This window comes from Trifolium pratense, linkage group LG4 (genome assembly GCF_020283565.1).
Source record: "Trifolium pratense cultivar HEN17-A07 linkage group LG4, ARS_RC_1.1, whole genome shotgun sequence".
Lineage (NCBI taxonomy): Eukaryota > Viridiplantae > Streptophyta > Magnoliopsida > Fabales > Fabaceae > Trifolium > Trifolium pratense.
The window spans coordinates 54,541,613-54,565,176 of NC_060062.1; the positions used below are offsets into that span (position 1 = coordinate 54,541,613).

Here is a 23,564-nt window from a genome sequence, read left to right on the forward strand (position 1 = left end):
TTAATAACTAGGGTTATTTATCGAGTACTTTAGTTATTAAGCGAGTAGAGCGAGTTAACGCGTTATTGGGCCAAGCCAATTGGGCTTGCGGCCCAATGGGCCTTGCTTCATGGTGGGGGGCGCCCATATGGCCAAGGATGGGAGAGAAATATCATTATTTTCTCTTTTGTTCATGAAGTGTAGAGAGGAGGAGAGAGCTTGAGGAGCTAGGGCAAGGGGAAAGCTAGAGATTCGAGATCTTCGTCGTGTTTTCTTCGAATCCAGGTAAGAGAGTAGATTTCATATTCGTGGGTGACTCGAGGAAGGGGAGAATGTCGATTTCTCCTCACCCGAACTTCCTCCACCCCATTTTCGTTTTAGTGTGAATGGATTTTCTTAATGGAAATCGATTCTAAGGTTCATAACATGTTTAACATGCTTTTATCATGATGTATGAACGAATTTATTGGATAAAAATGAGAATTTGTTGATGTTTGAGCAAGAACATTGATATTTATGAGTTTTTGAGTAAAAGTGTAGAATCACTACTTTTTGATGTGTTTTGTTGTAGATCGGTGAAATGAACTGACCTTTTATGTTTATATACATGTTATATGCTTGAAAACAAACTTATTTGGGATTTGGAACATCAAAAATGGGATTTTTGGGTGGATTTATGCTCAAACCCGAAATCAGAGCTCCTGTGGCTGGCATGCTGGCTGGGCCAGCCTTGCAGCGAGGCCTGGCTTTCTCTGGCTGAAGCCAGTAAGCCTCTGGTTCCTGCTAGTTTCTCTGGCTTTCTCTGGCTGAAGCCAGTAAGCCTCTGGTTCCTGCTAGTTTCTCTGGCTTTCTCTGGCTGAAGCCACCATGACAGACTAGAACTTGTTGATGTTTCTAAGTGCAATTAAAGGTTTGTAACATGTGATTAGAGTATTCTAACATGCAATTAGGTGTTTATAACCATGATTAATTGTATTGTGATGATAGTTGTTGATTATATTTGTGGAATATGATTGTGTTGATGATGTTTGTTTAAATGTCAAAAGAAGTATATTAAGGTGTTAATCAACTTAATAAAGAAGGATATTAGAATTATGTTATTCTAATAAAGACGGATATTAAGGTATTGATTATCTTAATAAAGACGGACGTTGGATAGTGTTCCACGTTATTGTTGACGGGCTATATGCCAAAATTGTTGATGAATATATTCATGAGTTTGAGTGCATGCATCATGAATATTTAGGGATATTGGCTTGTCCAATAAAGAAGGATATCGAACTATATTTGTTTGATAAAGACGGATATCGGAGGTGAAATACTCTGATAAAGACGATGGTACCACATGCATTAGAGGTGTCTAGAGGACATAGCATGAATGTGAAGCATTAGATTGCATTAGGGATTATGTGTGCATTTTATGATAAATGATGTTTGACACATACTTGATAATTGTTGATTGTTAATCCGTATGTGAGGAGCAGAGTCCGTCATGACTATAAAATGAACAACGCAGGGTCCGTCATGACCATAATCTGAACAATGTATTTGTGGTGTTAGATTACATTAGGAACTTTATGTATATTCCTATTTGTAACTGAGTTATGTGATATTTGTGGATGTTTTGGTATTGTCCGAGACGACGTGAAACTATATGTTTGGTGTATTTTGTGGATGACTGATTATGTGACAAATGAAGTATATGCATGATATATGAATATGCATGAATGATGGTGATGTATATGTATAATGTATGATTATGCATATTTTTATGAAGAAGTGTTTAAGTACCATTTACTTACACTTGTATATATTTGAGTATGTTGTCTAACTCTCTTTTATGTGTTATGTGCTGGACCGTTGGGGGTCCAGATTGACAGGTTTTTGTGGTATTCGATGTCGAGTCGTCGGTGAAGCTCTGCTCTGATTGTGACACGGGAAAGGGTTGTATTTAGACTATAGGGTCTTTATGACTTTCGATATTTAATTGTAAAACTATACATTTTGATAAATGATTATTTTGTATAAACATTGTTTTTACTAATTAATTACATTAGTATTATTTTGATTGAAGAGTGTAATGCTCGAACCATGACTTTTATAATAACAAACTTTGATTTTCCGCCGCGTATTATAAAGAAGGATTTTACTAAAGGTAGAAATATATAAATAATGGGTTTGGGTGTTACAATTGGTATCAGAGCCCCGTTGTCTTCGGACTGTGTGGGTTATGTGTCGATCAGAGCAGGTCTGTGCAGTCAGACCAAGTGAGTATTGTGTGTCAGTCGTGTTGGTCTAACAATTTTGTTGTGTTTGTTTTGTGAAATCACTTATATTGTTCATTTAGGAACTATGAGTGGTGTGAATTGGATTAGTTGATCCATTCTTTTGTTGAGTAATTGTATGAGTGCTATGTTTCTATGTTTATAATAGTTGTATATGCTTAGAGTTTAACCTTTGTGTAGTTTAAACTTGGTTGATTGATGCTTAATTGCAAATTGTTGATAATCCGGCATGATATAAACTGCATGTGATGATCCGGCATGATATAAAACTGCATGTGGTAATGATTTGAAATAATTTTAAAAACTAATATTATTTCTTGAAGATTTTGGTGAAAATATAAAGTTATTTTCTTTTGGGTAAGTGAAAATTAAATTTTTAAAATGGTGAGAAGAGTAGGATATTAATGTGTCCTGGTATGTGTTTGTTACATGTTTGTTTATAACATGTGCTAGATGATTACTAGGCATTTGAATTGCTATGCGTTTTATGAGTAAAAACATGAAGATCTCATAATTCTATGTCGTGATTGTTGATTCATGATTCTAAATGTGCTTTCAAGTCTATAATGATGTTATATGCTTGATGTTTTGGATTTTGTGGATTAGTGAGTCGAGAAAACGAGAGTTTAGTGAGCGTAAGTTCAAAACCGTAGCAGAGCACCCAGATTTTTGGATGTGCTCGCTAGGCGAAGAATGAACCTCGCTGAGTCTCGCTAAGTCTTACTAAATCCTGTGAATGTTTTTGACTTGTCTCGCCAGGAGCTCGCTAGCTTTTGCTAAGCGAGGGAGCTAGACAAGAATTTTATTTGGTTGATGTCTTGTCCTAAGTTGATAACATGTGAGATTCTTGTCTTCTTGTGTTTGTTAGGACTAGAATAAATGTGAATATGAATTATTGCTATGCAATGTTCATTTTTCTTGTGTTGTTTTGATTTCCTAACTTTGAGAAGTGAGGGAAGTATAGGTTACTTGGATGCTTGCATGATTTTGTGTAGGTGTTTAGGTATCGTGGGTTAGGTTTTGTCCCTTGTATGCGACATGCGTGTAAACGATGTCGATACTAGTTTCTTCTTAGGAAGAATATGTTTAGAGACGATAGAACCGTTAGGTGTGAGCACCAGAAGTTCTAGTGGAAGAGTACGAGTGAGTTTGAGATAAGTGGGGGAGAAGGTTATATCCCTCCGAGATGTTTCGAACGTGAGAAGATTGGATGAGTAGAGATGTTCTTGAAGCGGAATATTCGGGAGTTGGTGATGTTGTTCGAAGTGGAACGAATGGGAGCAACAAGTTGTGAGAAACTATTAGAAGAGGAGTTGTCGGACCAAGTGTTTCACCGTGAGGCGTTAGTGAGATTGGTTAAGTGAGATGAAGAGTATTCGGAACGGTTGGAGATCGTGTGTTGCACTAAAAGTATGAAGGCGTGTTTTGTGAACCAAAGTTGAAGTACCTATTCGATTAGTAGGAGTCGAATATGTAGAAAGGGAAGTGATTAAGATTCTTGAGAAGATTGGAGAACTTGGGAAATAGATGTTAAAATTAGTGGACCGTTGGTGTTAACTAATCGAGGAAAGGAAATAGGTTTTAAAGTAGATGAGATTGGAATTGAGAAATATCATAATATGATTGGTATGCTTGTTGAATCGTTGGAAGTAAGGATTGTATGAATAATCGAGTTTATTCGAAGATGGAAGTAGGATAACGATTCGAAAGATTTTGTGAGAGGCTTGTCGAAGAAAGAGTAATTGGATTTGGATAATAACCGGACAATTGGTGTCACATGTTGAATGAGAACGTAGAGTCTTGGAGGTTGAGATGAAGCTAAGTGAGTAGTAACGTCTTAGAATGATTGGAAATAAGAAAGTTAGCCATTGAAGAACGTGCAGAGAATGAGTAATGGGAGGTCATGTTGGAAAGTGACTTGTGTTAGGTGAGAGTTTGCGAAAAGGATTACCGAACATGTGAGTAGATGTTGTGTTGAGCACATAGAGTGAGGAGTTGAAGGCGATGCCTAAGGTAAGTGTCGGAGAGCAATTGGTAGAATTTTAGTAAAAAAAAAAAATGAGAATTATGGAGTTGTGGAAGTATTCCACGGAAGTATCTTTCGGAGAGTTTGATTGTTTGTACCTGTTTTGGGGGTAACGTTGTGAGGTCGTAGAATGTGAGTCTGTGGATGTTTCGTGCGGAGTGGACGTTTTAGCAGTTTGATAGGAATGGTTTATGTCGATATCATGATTGTTGACTGTCTATCGACAAATTGAGGAACTGGCCGTCCTTGATCTCTTGTTGATAAATGGACAAAAATTGTGTTGGATGGGATAAACTAATTTTGTCAAACTTAGTAATGTGTAGTGTTTCGAGCGTTTCGTTGGAGGGTCGGATACAGGAGTTATTCGGAGTTGTTTTAGTCGCGTAATTTTCGAGGGCGAAAATCTTCTAAGTGGGGGAGAGTTGTAACGACCCAATTTTCATATTATTATTTTTATGTGTTAAAATATTTTATTTAACGTAGCATTTTAATTAAGTTAATAACTAGGGTTATTTATCGAGTACTTTAGTTATTAAGCGAGTAGAGCGAGTTAACGCGTTATTGGGCCAAGCCAATTGGGCTTGCGGCCCAATGGGCCTTGCTTCATGGTGGGGGGCGCCCATATGGCCAAGGATGGGAGAGAAATATCATTATTTTCTCTTTTGTTCATGAAGTGTAGAGAGGAGGAGAGAGCTTGAGGAGCTAGGGCAAGGGGAAAGCTAGAGATTCGAGATCTTCGTCGTGTTTTCTTCGAATCCAGGTAAGAGAGTAGATTTCATATTCGTGGGTGACTCGAGGAAGGGGAGAATGTCGATTTCTCCTCACCCGAACTTCCTCCACCCCATTTTCGTTTTAGTGTGAATGGATTTTCTTAATGGAAATCGATTCTAAGGTTCATAACATGTTTAACATGCTTTTATCATGATGTATGAACGAATTTATTGGATAAAAATGAGAATTTGTTGATGTTTGAGCAAGAACATTGATATTTATGAGTTTTTGAGTAAAAGTGTAGAATCACTACTTTTTGATGTGTTTTGTTGTAGATCGGTGAAATGAACTGACCTTTTATGTTTATATACATGTTATATGCTTGAAAACAAACTTATTTGGGATTTGGAACATCAAAAATGGGATTTTTGGGTGGATTTATGCTCAAACCCGAAATCAGAGCTCCTGTGGCTGGCATGCTGGCTGGGCCAGCCTTGCAGCGAGGCCTGGCTTTCTCTGGCTGAAGCCAGTAAGCCTCTGGTTCCTGCTAGTTTCTCTGGCTTTCTCTGGCTGAAGCCAGTAAGCCTCTGGTTCCTGCTAGTTTCTCTGGCTTTCTCTGGCTGAAGCCACCATGACAGACTAGAACTTGTTGATGTTTCTAAGTGCAATTAAAGGTTTGTAACATGTGATTAGAGTATTCTAACATGCAATTAGGTGTTTATAACCATGATTAATTGTATTGTGATGATAGTTGTTGATTATATTTGTGGAATATGATTGTGTTGATGATGTTTGTTTAAATGTCAAAAGAAGTATATTAAGGTGTTAATCAACTTAATAAAGAAGGATATTAGAATTATGTTATTCTAATAAAGACGGATATTAAGGTATTGATTATCTTAATAAAGACGGACGTTGGATAGTGTTCCACGTTATTGTTGACGGGCTATATGCCAAAATTGTTGATGAATATATTCATGAGTTTGAGTGCATGCATCATGAATATTTAGGGATATTGGCTTGTCCAATAAAGAAGGATATCGAACTATATTTGTTTGATAAAGACGGATATCGGAGGTGAAATACTCTGATAAAGACGATGGTACCACATGCATTAGAGGTGTCTAGAGGACATAGCATGAATGTGAAGCATTAGATTGCATTAGGGATTATGTGTGCATTTTATGATAAATGATGTTTGACACATACTTGATAATTGTTGATTGTTAATCCGTATGTGAGGAGCAGAGTCCGTCATGACTATAAAATGAACAACGCAGGGTCCGTCATGACCATAATCTGAACAATGTATTTGTGGTGTTAGATTACATTAGGAACTTTATGTATATTCCTATTTGTAACTGAGTTATGTGATATTTGTGGATGTTTTGGTATTGTCCGAGACGACGTGAAACTATATGTTTGGTGTATTTTGTGGATGACTGATTATGTGACAAATGAAGTATATGCATGATATATGAATATGCATGAATGATGGTGATGTATATGTATAATGTATGATTATGCATATTTTTATGAAGAAGTGTTTAAGTACCATTTACTTACACTTGTATATATTTGAGTATGTTGTCTAACTCTCTTTTATGTGTTATGTGCTGGACCGTTGGGGGTCCAGATTGACAGGTTTTTGTGGTATTCGATGTCGAGTCGTCGGTGAAGCTCTGCTCTGATTGTGACACGGGAAAGGGTTGTATTTAGACTATAGGGTCTTTATGACTTTCGATATTTAATTGTAAAACTATACATTTTGATAAATGATTATTTTGTATAAACATTGTTTTTACTAATTAATTACATTAGTATTATTTTGATTGAAGAGTGTAATGCTCGAACCATGACTTTTATAATAACAAACTTTGATTTTCCGCCGCGTATTATAAAGAAGGATTTTACTAAAGGTAGAAATATATAAATAATGGGTTTGGGTGTTACATGGGTTTTGTGGGTGATTTTCTTAATGGAAAATGGATTCTTTTGATCCTAACGTGTGTAGTGAACTCATGGTAGATGAGGTAAACAACTTTGGGGAGTTGAAAGTGGGTATATGTAGATGTTTGATCAATGAATTGCATGTTTTGTTAAAGTTGCTTAAAACCCAAGAAATTGGCATGATTTTGATTGTTTGAGGTATTTGGATGTTTGGAAGGGATGATTAATGTTCCTTGATACCATATATGCTTGAAATAGCTGTTTATAAGAATTTATAACATGTCTAGATGGATTTTTGAGTGGATTCAATGTTAAACCGCCTTAGAGAAACTCAAGAACAGATATTTTTCTGGTATAGTTCGCTAAGTGACCAGGAGTTCGCTGTAGCGAACATGTTCGCTGAAGCTCGCCAAGGCTCGCCATGAGCAGGTGATTCCCTGGTGATGTTCGCGTAGGCTCGCTAAGCCTTCGCTCAGCGAATAGTTCGTTGAAGCTCGCCAATGCTCGCCAGGAGCAGGTGACTTCCTGGATCGTGGTTCGCCATGTCTCGTTGAGGCTTCGCTTAGCGAAGGCCTCTGTGACAGCAATTTTTGTTGATGTTTGTAAGTGTAATTAGGCACTTGTAACATGGTTTAAGGGTATCCTTACATGATTGTTGATACATGTTGATACTGTTAATGCTTATTGTTAATTGTAACGACCCGATTTTTAGTAAATCGATATTTTATATATTTGCATATATTTTGGGTTAGTGTTAAATATTTATTTACGCGACCTATAATTATTTATCGCGAACATAAGTTTGTGAGCGAAACCTTTGTCGTGTTAGTGGGCTTTGGGCGTGTGTGAGAGCTTAATGGGCCTAAGCCATTGGGCTTGGTTCAAGGTCCAATAGAGAGTGGTATAAGTAGCAAGTCAAACCAAGGAATAGTATCACAACTTGTTTTCATGAGAAGTTAGAGTTTGTGAGCTTAGAAGCAAGAGCAAACCCTAGGAGAGCAAGAAGAAGAACACGAGCAAGGAGAAGAGATTTAGAGGCCAAGAATCATCATTCAATCTAAGGTGAGAGTGGTTAAGCATAAGCTTGGGTGATCCAAGAGAGGGGAGGTGTCTAGCCTCCATTCCTGAACTCTCTCATCCAATTTCTTTGGGGTTCGGGTGAAATTTCTTTATCATAAACATGTTTTTTTCATCTTAGTATGCTTAATGAACATCTAGGAGGGAATATGTATATGTTTGATGATGGTTTTGCATGTTTATGCAACTTTGCTTATTTTGCAAGAAATTGGCATGATTTTGTATGTGTGATGTGTTTTGGTGTTTGTGAATGTTAATACATGTATATATGTATGGTATATACATGATTGATCACTTGTTATGCATTTATAACATGTTATAATGTATTTTGGATGGATTTGAGTGTTAAACCGCCTTTGGAAAACTCAAGAACAGATATTTTTCTGGTGTAGTTCGCTAAGCGACCAGGAGTTCGCTGTAGCGAACATGTTCGCTGAAGCTCGCCAATGCTCGCCATGAGCAGGTGACTTCCTGATGAGGTTCGCCATGTCTCGCTAAGCCCTCGCTTAGCGAAGGCCTCTGCGACAGCAATGTTTGTTAATGTTTATAAGTGTATCTAGGCACTTGTAACATGGTTTTGTTTTGGTTTTGAATTATTATATGTTTAATAATTGTGTTGTGTGATGGCATTTATATAAAATGTCAAAGAAGTATATGTATTTTTGTATATCGGGTTGTCCGATAAAGAAGAATATCAGTTTGTCTGATAAAGAAGTTTAATGGATTATGTTATCCATGTAGTGAGCAGTAGCTTCGTGCTAAGTGATTATCATATGTTTGGTAAATGCATGGCATTCATAAACTCATGCATTATTTAGGGATATCAGACTCGTCTGATAAAGAAGGATATTGGACTTGTCCAATAAAGAAGGATATCAATGGTAAGTTCCTTGATAAAGAAGATGGTACCACATGCATTAGTCGTGTCTAGGTTGGCATGACATTGAATGTTTGGCATTAGTCGCATTTGAGTAAATGTGCAATTATGTGTTATGTGTTATGTGAGTTCTTTGTGTTGTCCGAAACGACGTGAAACTATCTGGTTGTGTATTTGTGAGTATGTGTTATCTGGTGTATTACTTATTGAGGTATGTGTGTGAGTTAGTATTACATGATAGGTTGAATATAGGTGCGTTTCTATATTCGTATGTATGTGATTATGTTTACTAACTCTCTACCTAATTGTTATGTGCTGGACCTTTGGGGGTTCAGGTATTCAGGTCGAGGTTTCGATCGAGTTTTAGCTGCAGATCGTTTTGGTGTGGAGCACTTTTGGTGAGGAGCTAGTGTAGGCTACCTTTGTATAGCTTTGTTAAGTTTAGTTTGGTTGTGATGTATATTAGTGCTCTGGTATGTTGTAACATCGAGTCGGGGATCGTTTGTATTCCGTCGTATATCGATGTGAACATCTTAACTTATGTTTTATGTAGATGAATTATCTTTTGAACTATTTTGTTCATTGCTTTGAAAATCCTTTATTTTAATGTTTTCCGCTGCGACGTTTCGTGTCAAGTGCACGATCGTTTTGAAAATGTTTTCCCGTAGCGCTCCGGCTACTTATCTTTAAAAAGAGTTTTTAAGATCACGTTTTTAAGGGTAGTTAGTTCGGGGTGTTACAATAGTTGGTATCAGAGCAGGTCGGTTCATGTGAGCCATTAGGATTTTCTTTCTCTTTTATGAAGCATGTGTTGGGTACACTGTTAATACATTCTAACGTCGAGTTGTGATTCGTTCAGGAATCATGGCTGCTGCTAGGACCAACGCTCAGATTGCACAAGCTTTGACTGCTTTGACTACATTGGTGGTAAGGAATAATGACCCGGGAAGGGATAGTGAGAAAAGACTGGAAAGGTTTATGTCGCATAAACCAACTCTGTTTACCGGAGGCTATAACCCGGAGGGAGCTATCAAGTGGTTAGATGAGGTTGAGATCATCTTTGAAGCAATGGGTTGTTCTGAGGAGAACAAGACTACTTTGGGAACTTATGCCCTTAGAGAGGAGGCAATCGTTTGGTGGAGGAATGTGAGACTCAGGATAGGAGTGGACGGTGTTGCTATCGTTTGGGAAACTTTCAGAAGGGAATTTTTAAGGAAGTACTTTCCGGCTGATGTGAAGAATAAGAAAGTGATCGAGTTCATGGAGCTCAAGCAAGGAAATTTATCGGTCGCCGAGTTCGGCTAAGTTTGAAGCTTTGTGTGTGTTTAGTCCACACTACAACACGGTGGAAGCCGAAGAGGATAAGTGTGTCAAGTTCGAGAGTGGACTTCATCCGGATATCAAGCTTTTGATTGGATTTTCTGAAATCAGGGATTTTCCGACCCTTATGACCAAGGCAAGGATTTGTGATGAAGATAACAAAGCCAAGACCAACTACTATAAGGTTCTGAATGATAGGAAAGGAAAAGGTTTGGATCGTGGTAAGCCGTATGAGAACAAGGGTAATGGAAGTGGAAAGAAGAAGCAAGGAAGTGGAAGTTGTTACAAATGTGGAGAGCGGGGTCATATGTCATATGATTGCCCGAGGAAAAGCGACAAGTGTTTCAATTGTGGACAGTTTGGGCACAAGGCCGATGCTTGTCGGGTGAAAGTGTTTTGTTTCAATTGTGGCGAGGAAGGTCACAAGAGTCCGGTATGCAAGAAACCGAAGATGCCGCGTTGAGGGTTCGTTCTCTGTTTTATCTCTTAGATAATTTCGAGGGCGAAATTCTTTTAAGGGGGGTAGAGTTGTAACGACCCGATTTTTAGTAAATCGATATTTTATATATTTGCATATATTTTGGGTTAGTGTTAAATATTTATTTACGCGACCTATAATTATTTATCGCGAACATAAGTTTGTGAGCGAAACCTTTGTCGTGTTAGTGGGCTTTGGGCGTGTGTGAGAGCTTAATGGGCCTAAGCCATTGGGCTTGGTTCAAGGTCCAATAGAGAGTGGTATAAGTAGCAAGTCAAACCAAGGAATAGTATCACAACTTGTTTTCATGAGAAGTTAGAGTTTGTGAGCTTAGAAGCAAGAGCAAACCCTAGGAGAGCAAGAAGAAGAACACGAGCAAGGAGAAGAGATTTAGAGGCCAAGAATCATCATTCAATCTAAGGTGAGAGTGGTTAAGCATAAGCTTGGGTGATCCAAGAGAGGGGAGGTGTCTAGCCTCCATTCCTGAACTCTCTCATCCAATTTCTTTGGGGTTTGGGTGAAATTTCTTTATCATAAACATGTTTTTTTCATCTTAGTATGCTTAATGAACATCTAGGAGGGAATATGTATATGTTTGATGATGGTTTTGCATGTTTATGCAACTTTGCTTATTTTGCAAGAAATTGGCATGATTTTGTATGTGTGATGTGTTTTGGTGTTTGTGAATGTTAATACATGTATATATGTATGGTATATACATGATTGATCATTTGTTATGCATTTATAACATGTTATAATGTATTTTGGATGGATTTGAGTGTTAAACCGCCTTTGGAAAACTCAAGAACAGATATTTTTCTGGTGTAGTTCGCTAAGCGACCAGGAGTTCGCTGAAGCTCGCCAATGCTCGCCATGAGCAGGTGACTTCCTGATGAGGTTCTCCATGTCTCGCTAAGCCCTCGCTTAGCGAAGGCCTCTGCGACAGCAATGTTTGTTAATGTTTATAAGTGTATCTAGGCACTTGTAACATGGTTTTGTTTTGGTTTTGAATTATTATATGTTTAATAATTGTGTTGTGTGATGGCATTTATATAAAATGTCAAAGAAGTGTATGTATTTTTGTATATCGGGTTGTCCGATAAAGAAGAATATCAGTTTGTCTGATAAAGAAGTTTAATGGATTATGTTATCCATGTAGTGAGCAGTAGCTTCGTGCTAAGTGATTATCATATGTTTGGTAAATGCATGGCATTCATAAACTCATGCATTATTTAGGGATATCAGACTCGTCTGATAAAGAAGGATATTGGACTTGTCCAATAAAGAAGGATATCAATGGTAAGTTCCTTGATAAAGAAGATGGTACCACATGCATTAGTCGTGTCTAGGTTGGCATGACATTGAATGTTTGGCATTAGTCGCATTTGAGTAAATGTGCAATTATGTGTTATGTGTTATGTGAGTTCTTTGTGTTGTCCGAAACGACGTGAAACTATCTGGTTGTGTATTTGTGAGTATGTGTTATCTGGTGTATTACTTATTGAGGTATGTGTGTGAGTTAGTATTACATGATAGGTTGAATATAGGTGCGTTTCTATATTCGTATGTATGTGATTATGTTTACTAACTCTCTACCTAATTGTTATGTGCTGGACCTTTGGGGGTTCAGGTATTCAGGTCGAGGTTTCGATCGAGTTTTAGCTGCAGATCGTTTTGGTGTGGAGCACTTTTGGTGAGGAGCTAGTGTAGGCTACCTTTGTATAGCTTTGTTAAGTTTAGTTTGGTTGTGATGTATATTAGTGCTCTGGTATGTTGTAACATCGAGTCGGGGATCGTTTGTATTCCGTCGTATATCGATGTGAACATCTTAACTTATGTTTTATGTAGATGAATTATCTTTTGAACTATTTTGTTCATTGCTTTGAAAATCCTTTATTTTAATGTTTTCCGCTGCGACGTTTCGTGTCAGGTGCACGATCGTTTTGAAAATGTTTTCCCGTAGCGCTCCGGCTACTTATCTTTAAAAAGAGTTTTTAAGATCACGTTTTTAAGGGTAGTTAGTTCGGGGTGTTACATTAATCGTTATATGATTGATAAACGTGTATGCAATAAGTTGTAGCTTAAAGTGAGCAACGTGATGTTTTAGCATTAATTTGCAATGTTAGGGAAATGATGTGTGTTTTATGACATAAGTGTAAATGAAACTTTATGTGTATAAAAATGGTTATGCAGATAATTATCATGTGAATAATTATGATTGGAGTGATAGGATATTGTGTTATCCTAGTGTGTTAGATGTTGGAATTGTGTTTCCGCATCAGTGAATGAATAGCTTCGAGCTAGATAGCGTCATGTATTTGATGTGTTTAAAAGTAATCATGCATTCATGAATAATTGTGTTACGGGAATCATGTGAATTCCAATAATTGATGAAAATGGTTTATGTTTATGAAAAGTGGTCGAAGATGGGATCATGTTATCCGAGATCTGGAACCCATATCCAAACATGATATAAAACTGTGTGACTCCTCTTTATCGGAGAGATGGTTGATGATAACCATATCCTACATGATATAAAACTGTTATTGACGCTTATCCAAGGGAGATAAGGTGGTTCGGTAAGTTCCGACGCATCCAACAAGATGTAAAACTGGGTTCATCTTAAATGGGGTGAATAGCAGCATCCAACAAGATGTAAAACTGGGTTCATCTTAAATGGGGTGAATAGCAGCATCCAACAAGATGTAAAACTGGGTTCATCTTAAATGGGGTGAATAGCAGCATCCAACAAGATGTAAAACTGGGTTCATCTTAAATGGGGTGAATAGCAGCATCCAACATGATGTAAAACTGGTTTGGTCCACCATTGGTGAGATGCTTATCCTGCATGATGTAAAACTGATGTAGAGTCCGTGCATGACTATAATCTGAACAGTCCGTCATGACTGAAATCTGAACAACGTGTAAATTGGTACCACATGCATTAGTCGTGTCTAGGGATGACATGACATTGGATAATTGGCATTAGATGCATTAGGGTAAATGCACATGTATTTGATAATTGTTATGTGACAATATCTGATTGGATTGTAATGTGTTTTCCGTATGTGTTAAGCTTTGGTATTTACTAATTGTTTAATACTGTGATTGTTGCCATGACTTGGAACAAGTGTAGAGTCCGTCATGACTATAAAATGAACAAGTGTAGAGTCCGTCATGACTATAAAATGAACACTTTGGTAGTGTCCGAGAAGACGTGAAACTATATGATTGGTGTGTTTGTAAATGAATGATTAATTGGTAGTCGTATTTGACGATGTATGTGCGTGAGTTAGAAATGTATGATAGCGTGTGAAGTGTGTAGTATACTACTCACACTTATATTTATGTTTATGTTTTCTAACTCTCTGCTTTGTGTTAATTGCTGGACCTTTGGGGGTCCAGGTTGACAGGTTATGTGTTAGCCTCGTCCGAGTGCAATGGTGAAGCTCTGCTCTGATTGAGACACGGGAAAAAGGGGTTTTTATATGTATATGCATGTAGTCCTCTTAGTATACTCTGTTGGTCTTAAGCTTTCATTTGAAAAGTATCCGTTTTGTATAACTAATAACGCATCGTTCGATGCGAGGTTTTGTTTTTAGTTCATTCGAATATTTTACTAGATAAATGTATTAGTATTATCTTTGAATGAAGTTTGTGATATTCAAACCAGCGCTTTATAATCATATTTTCAATTTTTCCGCTGCGTATTTTCGAAAAAGATTTTATAAAGGCAGAGTTAATTAAATAACGGGTTTGGGTGTTACAAATTTCGCCCTCGAAATTACCTAAGAGATAAAACAGAGAACGAACCCTCAACGCGGCATCTTCGGTTTCTTGCATACCGGACTCTTGTGACCTTCCTCGCCACAATTGAAACAAAACACTTTCACCCGACAAGCATCGGCCTTGTGCCCAAACTGTCCACAACTGAAACACTTGTCGCTTCTCCTCGGGCAATCATATGACATATGACCCCGCTCTCCACATTTGTAACAACTTCCACTTCCTTGCTTCTTCTTTCCACTTCCATTGCCCTTGTTCTCATACGGCTTACCGCGATCCAAACCTTTTCCTTTCCTATCATTTAGAACCTTATAGTAGTTGGTCTTGGCTTTGCTATCTTCATCACAAATCCTTGCCTTGGTCATAAGGGTCGGAAAATCCCTGATTTCAGAAAATCCAATCAAAAGCTTGATATCCGGACGAAGTCCACTCTCGAACTTGACACACTTATCCTCTTCGGCTTCCACCGTGTTGTAGTGTGGACTAAACACACACAAAGCTTCAAACTTAGCAGAATACTCTGCGACCGATAAATTTCCTTGCTTGAGCTCCATGAACTCGATCACTTTCTTGTTCTTCACATCAGTCGGAAAGCACTTCCTTAAAAATTCCCTTTTGAAAGTTTCCCAAACGATGGCAACACCGTCCACTCCTATCCTGAGTCTCACATTCCTCCACCAAACGATTGCCTCCTCTCTAAGGGCATAAGTTCCCAAAGTAGTCTTGTTCTCCTCAGAACAACCCATTGCTTCAAAGATGATCTCAACCTCATCTAACCACTTGATAGCCCCCTCCGGGTTATAGCCTCCGGTAAACAGAGTTGGTTTATGCGACATAAACCTTTCCAATCTTTTCTCACTATCCCTTCCCGGGTCATTATCCCTTACCACCAATGTAGTCAAAGCAGTCAAAGCTTGTGCAATCTGAGCGTTGGTCCTAGCAGCAGCCATGATTCCTGAACGAATCACAACTCGACGTTAGAATGTATTAACAGTGTACCCAACACATGCTCATACAAGAGAAAGAAAATCCTAATGGCTCACATGAACCGACCTGCTCTGATACCACTATTGTAACACCCCGAACTAACTACCCTTAAAAACGTGATCTTAAAAACTACTTTTTAAAGATAAGTAGCCGTAGCGCTACGGAAAAACATTTTCAAAACGATCGTGCACATGACACGAAACGTCGCAGCGGAAAACATTAAATAAAGGATTTTCAAAGCAATGAACAAAATAGTTCAAAAGATAATTCATTAGCATAAAACATAAGTTAAGATGTTCGCATCGATATACGACGGAATACAAACGATCCCCGACTCGATGTTACAAAATACCAGAGCACTAATATACATCACAGCCAAACTAAACTTAACGAACTATACAAAGGTAGCCTACACTAGCTCCTCACCAAAAGTGCTCCACACCAAAACGATCTGCAGCTAAAGCTCGTCGAGACCTCGACCTAAATACCTGAACCCCCAAAGGTCCAGCACATAACAATTAGGTAGAGAGTTAGTAAACATAATCACATACATACGAATATAGAAACGCACCTATATTCAACCTATCACATATTACTAACTCACACACATGCCTCAATAAGTAATACATCAGATAACACATACTCACAAATACACAACCAGATAGTTTCACGTCATTTCGGACAACACAAAGAACTCACATAACACATAACACATAATTGCACATTTACTCAAATGCGACTAATGCCAAACATTCAATGTCATGCCAACCTAGACACGACTAATGCATGTGGTACCATCTTCTTTATCAAGGAACTTACCATTGATATTCTTCTTTATTGGACAAGTCCAATATCCTTCTTTATCAGACAAGTCTGATATCCCTAAATAATGCATGAATTTATGAATGTCATGCATTTACCAAACATATGTTAATCACTTAGCACGAAGCTACTGCTCCTTACATGGATAACATAATCCATTAAACTTCTTTATCAGACAAACTGATATTCTTCTTTATCGGACAACCCGATATACAAAAATACATATACTTCTTTGACATTTTATATAAATGCCATCACACAACACAATTATTAAACATATAATAATTCAAAACCAAAACAAAACCATGTTACAAGTGCCTAGATTCACTTATAAACATCAACAACAATTGCTGTCGCAGAGGCCTTCGCTAAGCGAGGGCTTAGCGAGACATGGCGAACCTTACCAGGAAGTCACCTGCTCATGGCGAGCCTTGGCGAGCTTCAGCGAACATGTTCGCTACAGCGAACTCCTGGTCGCTTAGCGAACTACACCAGAAAAATATCTGTTCTTGAGTTTCAATAAGGCGGTTTAACATTGAATCCAACCAAAAATTCATTCAAACATGTTATAAATTCTCTTAAACAACAATTCCAAGCATATATGATATCAAGGAACATTAATCATCCCTTCCAAACGTCCAAATACATCAAACAATCAAAATCATGTCAATTTCTTGCAAAATAAGCAAAGTTGCATAAACATGCAAAACCATCATCAAACATATACATATTCCCTCCTAGATGTTCATTAAGCATACTAAGATGAAAATGACATGTTTATGATAAAGAAATTTCACCCAAAACCCAAAGAAATTGGGTGAGAGAGTTTGGGAATGGAGGCTAGACACCTTCCCTCTCTTGGATCACCCAAGCTTATGCTTAACCACTCTCACCTTGGATTGAATGATGATTCTTGACCTCTAAATCTCTTCTCCTTGCTCGTGTTCTTCTAGCCAAAACCCTAGCTTAGCTTGTTCTTGCTTCTAAGCTTACAACTTCTAACTTCTCATGAAAAAATGAATTGTGATACTATTCATTGGTTTGACTTGGTTACTTATACCACTCTCTATTGGTCATGAACCAAGCCCAATGGCTTAGGCCCATTAAGCTCTCACGCCCAAGCAAGCCCACTAACACGGCAAAGGTTTCGCTCACAAACTTATGTTCGCGATAAATAATTATACGTCGCGTAAATAAATATTTAACACTAACCCAAAATATATGCAAATATATAAAATATCGATTTACTAAAAATCGGGTCGTTACATTTTTTTTTCTCAAAAATCTCATTTTTATAACGTCCGCTATTTAAGTAACGGATGTTATAAAAAAACATTCTTCTACGTATAATCTGTTACTTAAGCAGCGGACAGAGTTATATTGGTAATTCCCTATAATTAGTAGATTTTTCTACAACAATGTTGCTAAGGAATCTTGCAGTGCCATTTGGTGTGGCAGTAAGCAGAGATGGATCATTTGTAGTTGTTAGTGAATATCTGGCAAACAGAATTCAGAGAGTGTGGCTGAAATGACCAAGAGCAAATTCATCAGATCTATTTATGCTACTTGCTGGAAGATTTTCAAGAGGAATTCAAGATGATAATTTTGCCAATATCATATCATCATTGTTTGAACATTATAGTCCAAATACATTAGTTACTCGATCTATCTAAAAAGTAAAATTTCTCTTATATTAAAGAACAAAGAGTAAAAACTATGAACTTAATTATTTCTTATATTAATCATTCTAAAAAAAATTGTTTTAGTTATATTAATCATACTGTGATTTTAAACAATATTAATAATTCTCTAAAAAAGTTGTTTAAGTTAATTTTAAGTTTTACTTTGTACTCAATTTTTTTCTTTCATCTTAGTATCCCTTAAGTTATAAATACTATTATTTTTTTTTTTCCTTTCATCTTAGTATCCCTTAAATTATAAATATTATACAACTTGACATTTTTTTTGTTACATTTTGATCGTTTAAGTTATGAATATTAGTAACTTTGATCTTTTAAGTTGCGATCGGAAGGGGATTGGAACCACTTGATGTCAGAACTGACCCCCGAACCAGATTAAACGGGTGGTGAAAACAAAAAAAATAAAATCACAACTTAAGTAATCAAAATGAAACAAAAAAAATTTAAGACACCAAATTATCTAATGTTTATAATTTAAAGAAGAAACCTAAAATTAACTTAAAGAAGAAATTTTATTTAACATTTCTTTTAACCAACAGTTTTCATTATTCTATTTTTGAACCTAAGTAGACAATCATATTAGGCTTGTTTTCATCTTCTGCATAAGACAAAGGTTCAACCCATTGTTTTGATTCACTGTCACAGTCCATTAGCATTCCTGTAGAATAGCTACCCAACAACAATGACTAAATACAAAAACCTGATTGCTTGAGTTGAACACATTTATTTATCATTATGGAATTTATGAACATTTAACCACCATCCTACTATGGTGGCCTTACCTGACTGACAACATTTCATTAAGCAAAATGTCTACTATCATTCATGAAAATAGCACGTTCAGTATTCCACTCTTGAAAATTCAATTAACTCTTAACAGGAAAAACACCAACAAAATTGACTAGTTGGATGGAACTCAACTTGAAATCTGGGCAAAACATGAATAATAAATAGTTCAAACACACTAAAAAAATTACATGCTTTAAGCAACAGAAACGTAAGACAACAAATAATACTCAGGTCCACATTCAAAGGCTAATAAAGTAGTAAAGAAGCATTCTGAATCCATGGACTGCAGTATTCGGTTTCCATGCCTCTCCCTTGAACTAGAAACATAGTATTTGGTTTTCTCGGAGTAACCCTCATGGCTATCCATCTTCCTACTCCCTTCTGTGCCTTCTTTCTCCACGATCATCATCATCCCTTCGATAATGCCTTCTTTCTCCATGATCATCATCATCCCTTCTGCGCTTTCTTTCTCCAGGATAATCATCATCCCCTCTGTGCTTTCTTTCCCCACGAACATCCTCATCCCTTGAGCTCTTTCTTTCTTTGCGATCATCCTCATCCCTTGAGTTCTTTCTTTCTTTGCGATCATCCTCATCCCTTGAGTTCTTTCTTTCTCTGCGATCATCCTCATCCCTCGAGTTCTTTCTTTCTCTGCGATCATCCTCATCCCTCGAGTTCTTTCTTTCTTTGCGATCATCCTCATCCCTTGACTTCTTTATTTCTCCACTGCCATCCCTATCCCTTTTGCTTTGTGCTTCTCTATGACGACCCTCATCCCTTAAGTGCTTTCTTTCTTCATAATCATCTTCATTCCTCAAGGTGTTTCTTCCCGTGCGATCATCCTCAATCCTTCTGATCTTTGTTTCTCTATGATCCTCCCCATCTCTAGAGCTCCTTTTCTCTCCACGACCATCCTCATCCCTTGAGGTCTTTCTTTCTCCATAATCTACTTCATCCCTCAAGGTCTTTCTTCCTGTACGTTCATCCTCAATCCTTCTAATCTTTCTTTCTCCATGATCATCCTCATCCCTCAAGTGCTTTCTTCCTGTAGGATAATCTTCATCCTTTCCATGTTTTCTCTCTCCACGACCATCCTCATCTCTTAAGCTCTTTTTCTCAGGATGGTCTTCCCCATCCCTTTTAAGCACTCGATCTTTTGAACCATCCTCATCCCTTAACTGCTTTCTTCCTGTGCGGTCATATTCATTCCTTCCATGTTTTTTTTCTCCATGGTCATCTTGATCCTTTTTATAATCATTATCATTTCTTCCTTTTGTTCTTGTGTCATAATCCTCCCTATTCCGATCAATTCGTCCAACAGATTGTGATTCAACATCCCTGTTATAATTTCTGCCTCTCCGCTCAGTTTCATTATCATTCCCTCCGAGCCTAGCTGACTTAGAATAATCATCTCTTTCTTGATTTTCATTTTGATAAATTCGAGATTTTGACTCAGACTCTGTTTTACCAAACTTCCTATCCTCTCCACCATGCTTAGCCAATTTGACAGTCTCCCTATCTCTGTCTTCATCAATCTTGTCACCCTTTGCCATTGCCTGACTTCTAGAATTTGAACCCTCTTTATAATCTCTCCTATAAGATTTTCTTAAAGAATCCAATCCATCAACATTAGCACTATTTTTCTCTTTTTCTGCAGCATTACCTCTGACATTTATTTGCTCCTTTGGTGGACCTCTCTTTGCTACAACCCCACTTTTTCTAGTTCTTTCATACCTGCGATCACTATCACTGCTGCCCGAATCACTATCACTGCGACTCTCATCAGAGGAAGAGTATGATCGCCTTTTAACACGTTTGTCTTGTCCTGAAGCATGCTTAACACCGACTCTACCAGAGTCCTCATTAATAGAACCATACCTTCTCGTTTTCTTCTTCTCAAGTCTACCATGTTTCTCTTCCTCACTATAAACATCAGATTCCTCTTCGGAATCATAACGTTTGCTTATCTTCATATGTCCCTCCACTTCTTTAGTCTTATGCCTAGATAAGACTTCATGATGATCAGTATCAGAACTAAAATTAGTATCATCACTGTCCTCCACCCTGCCTTTCTTGTGGTGCTTAGATGTCTTTTGCTTCTTTTTGGCCTTGACCTTCCTCTTAGCATCACTATCAGAATCAGATCGATCACTACTGTCAGTATCAACCCTACTGTGCTTCCTTCTACCTGTCTTCTCATCATCCGTACTGCTATCTGAATCGGATGAATCATCCTTGTACTTTTTCTTGAGAGTCCCACCCTTCTTGTGGTGCTTTGTGTCTTTAACACCCTTTTTCTTAGTAGTTTCTTCTTTTTGAATTACCTCCAGTTGTTTCTTCCGACTGAAATCTCTGTCCAAAAAGGAATGTTCAGGTTTCAGAATATGTTTTGCATCAGCAAAAGAAACATCTTTCCCTTCATTGTCAGGCCCCTCATCATTCCCTTCTGCATTTAATTCATTAGCTTCAGATGAAACTATGCCAAGAGCAGCTTTCAATGTTTCCATCTGCCTATCCTTTCTAGCAGCAATTTGATGAGTCTGTGTATCAGAAACCCTGAAAATCCACAAAAAAAAATTATTGTTCAGCTTTCAATGAGGATATGTATATTTCAGTTTTTTGTCATGAAAATAATTAATTCATTAATTCATAAACTGCCCCAAAAATGAATATGAACCACTTAATTCAAACCCATGGACAAAAACAATGTCATGCTGACCAACAATTCAGAGAGAATGGACAATTCAACAAGCAGTGTAAAGATCAAATCATCAGTCATACTCATACATGAACTAAAACAATCAGTAATCAGTTTTGCCAAATATTCAAGATTAAGACACAAGTTTCTATAATCATATGGAATAAGAAAGACTAGATAGCTGATATACACACAGAAGAAAGAGCGAGAAATTTAACTCAATTAGGATTGCAATTTGACTCATTTCTATCAGCTAATAATCATGTACAACCTATTCCATCAGTTTAGGTAATTTACATCTAAAGCAGATCCCTCATGTTTGGGCAGTCTAGGCTTTCCAGCAAAATTAAGAGTAGAAAAATTGTCCTTCCTTTTTTAGCTCATAATTTCCTGAACATAGGTTATTATTTATCTGTAACTGTATTCTGACTACAAAACCTTTTCTTCAAAATCTACATAAAGAAATCACAACCTAATAAGCCATCATCCAGGTTTAGCAAAAGATTATCATGTCAATGATAGGTCTGTGAAGTTTGTTTATAGGAGGAGGGGTAAAAAAGGGAATGAGGAGCTGGTGGGGACAGAGGGAATAACTAACAGCACACATGGCAGTCAAGAAGTGGAGGGAAGCATGGGAGTGAGTGAAAGAGAGGTGTTTAAAGGAGGAGGTCACGCATGATGCAAGGGGGATTGGATTGGAGTGGTAGCAGGGACTGGGAGTGAGAACCTTCCTCACACCAGTAGTGGTATTCTCATCTTGGGAATATTGTTTTCCTATTTCATGTAATTGTCATCACTGCAGGGAGTGATTACTCCATCCATTGTCTTAATATTATATAGCTATTGTAAGAAGTTGACACTTAATATTCAGATATTATATAACAGTAATTCTATCTTGAGCTTTCCATCCTTCTAGAGTCTATTATCATGTCAATAACAACAGCTGTGGTGTACCTAGGATCCTGCTCTAGGGGGTGCATACTATTCAACTTTAATTAATAATTATAATCATATATATAATCTCCTACAACAACAATAACACCAATAAAAATAATTTCTCCATAATCAAAAACAAAAAGCTATGCACAACAAAAACCAATTAACAATTAATACACTTCAAAAATTTTGGTAAAGCAATGACAGAACCAACAAATTCATCAATTGGAATCATATGTCATACTCATACACAAATATCTAAAATCCAAAAACTCACTTGTCCAAATTAGAATCATTTTCGTCAGCTGCAGCCTCCAAGCTATTGCGAGCCTCCTCGAGTTTCTCAGCGATCTCAGCATCAGTATAACCCTGATCAATTAACTTGTCTTCAAGAATAACAAGTTTGAGCTGAATCTGACGCTTACGATCATGCTCAAGAATCTCTTTGTTAGCCTTTCTGGAAACACCAGCAGTACCCTGATCTCCTTCAAAGCCCTTCATATTCTCAGCAACCTTGGAAGTTCTCGGCTTGACGAAGAACTTGTTGCTCTGAATGTAGCCATTGGTACCAGACCCTCTTGGAGTTTGTAACCCTATTCCGTTATACATATTGTGACAAAGCAACAACTGCAATTGAAAACCCAAAAAATCATATAAGAAACCCTAATATCAACTTAAATTCACAGATCTTAAATAAATAAATATATATCTGATGCAATTAACAAATTGAACGGCAAAATGAAAAAAGATGAGAAACTCTAATTTAAACGGCGGCAATTAACGGATAAAAAGCTGAGCGTAGAAGAAAAAGAAGAATATGTCTGAATCTGTGATCCGAGACAAGAAAACGAAGAGTAGTAATACCTGTTATCGATGTGGAAGAAGAATTATCGCGACTCAAAGAAATAGAGAAGCCACAATGTTGTTGATACTTTATTTATGATGATGATGATATTTGATTTGATATTTTATCATATACTTATGGCTTAATTAGTTAAATGGTCCCTTACAGTGCGTTTGGATGCTAAAATCGACAAAATAACCTAAGTATATGATAAAATCCTCATCCAAACACACTCTAAGGGACCATTTAACTAATTAAGCCATAAGTATATGATAAAATATCAAATCAAATATCATCAT

At 37.2% G+C, this 23,564-nt stretch overlaps 1 protein-coding gene across 1 annotated transcript; it reads right to left on the bottom strand.

The window, feature by feature from the left end:
- Positions 1-18,895: 18,895 nt before the first annotated feature.
- Positions 18,896-23,346, bottom strand: LOC123922937 (uncharacterized protein DDB_G0283697-like). The gene is made up of 4 exons (XM_045975594.1): positions 23,286-23,346; positions 22,699-23,048; positions 19,529-21,343; positions 18,896-19,492 (listed from the first exon to the last, which is right to left on the bottom strand). The coding sequence occupies exons 2-4, from the start codon at positions 23,028-23,030 to the stop codon at positions 19,159-19,161; spliced, it is 2,481 nt and encodes an 826-aa protein (XP_045831550.1). The 5' UTR covers positions 23,031-23,048; positions 23,286-23,346; the 3' UTR covers positions 18,896-19,158.
- Positions 23,347-23,564: the final 218 nt, after the last annotated feature.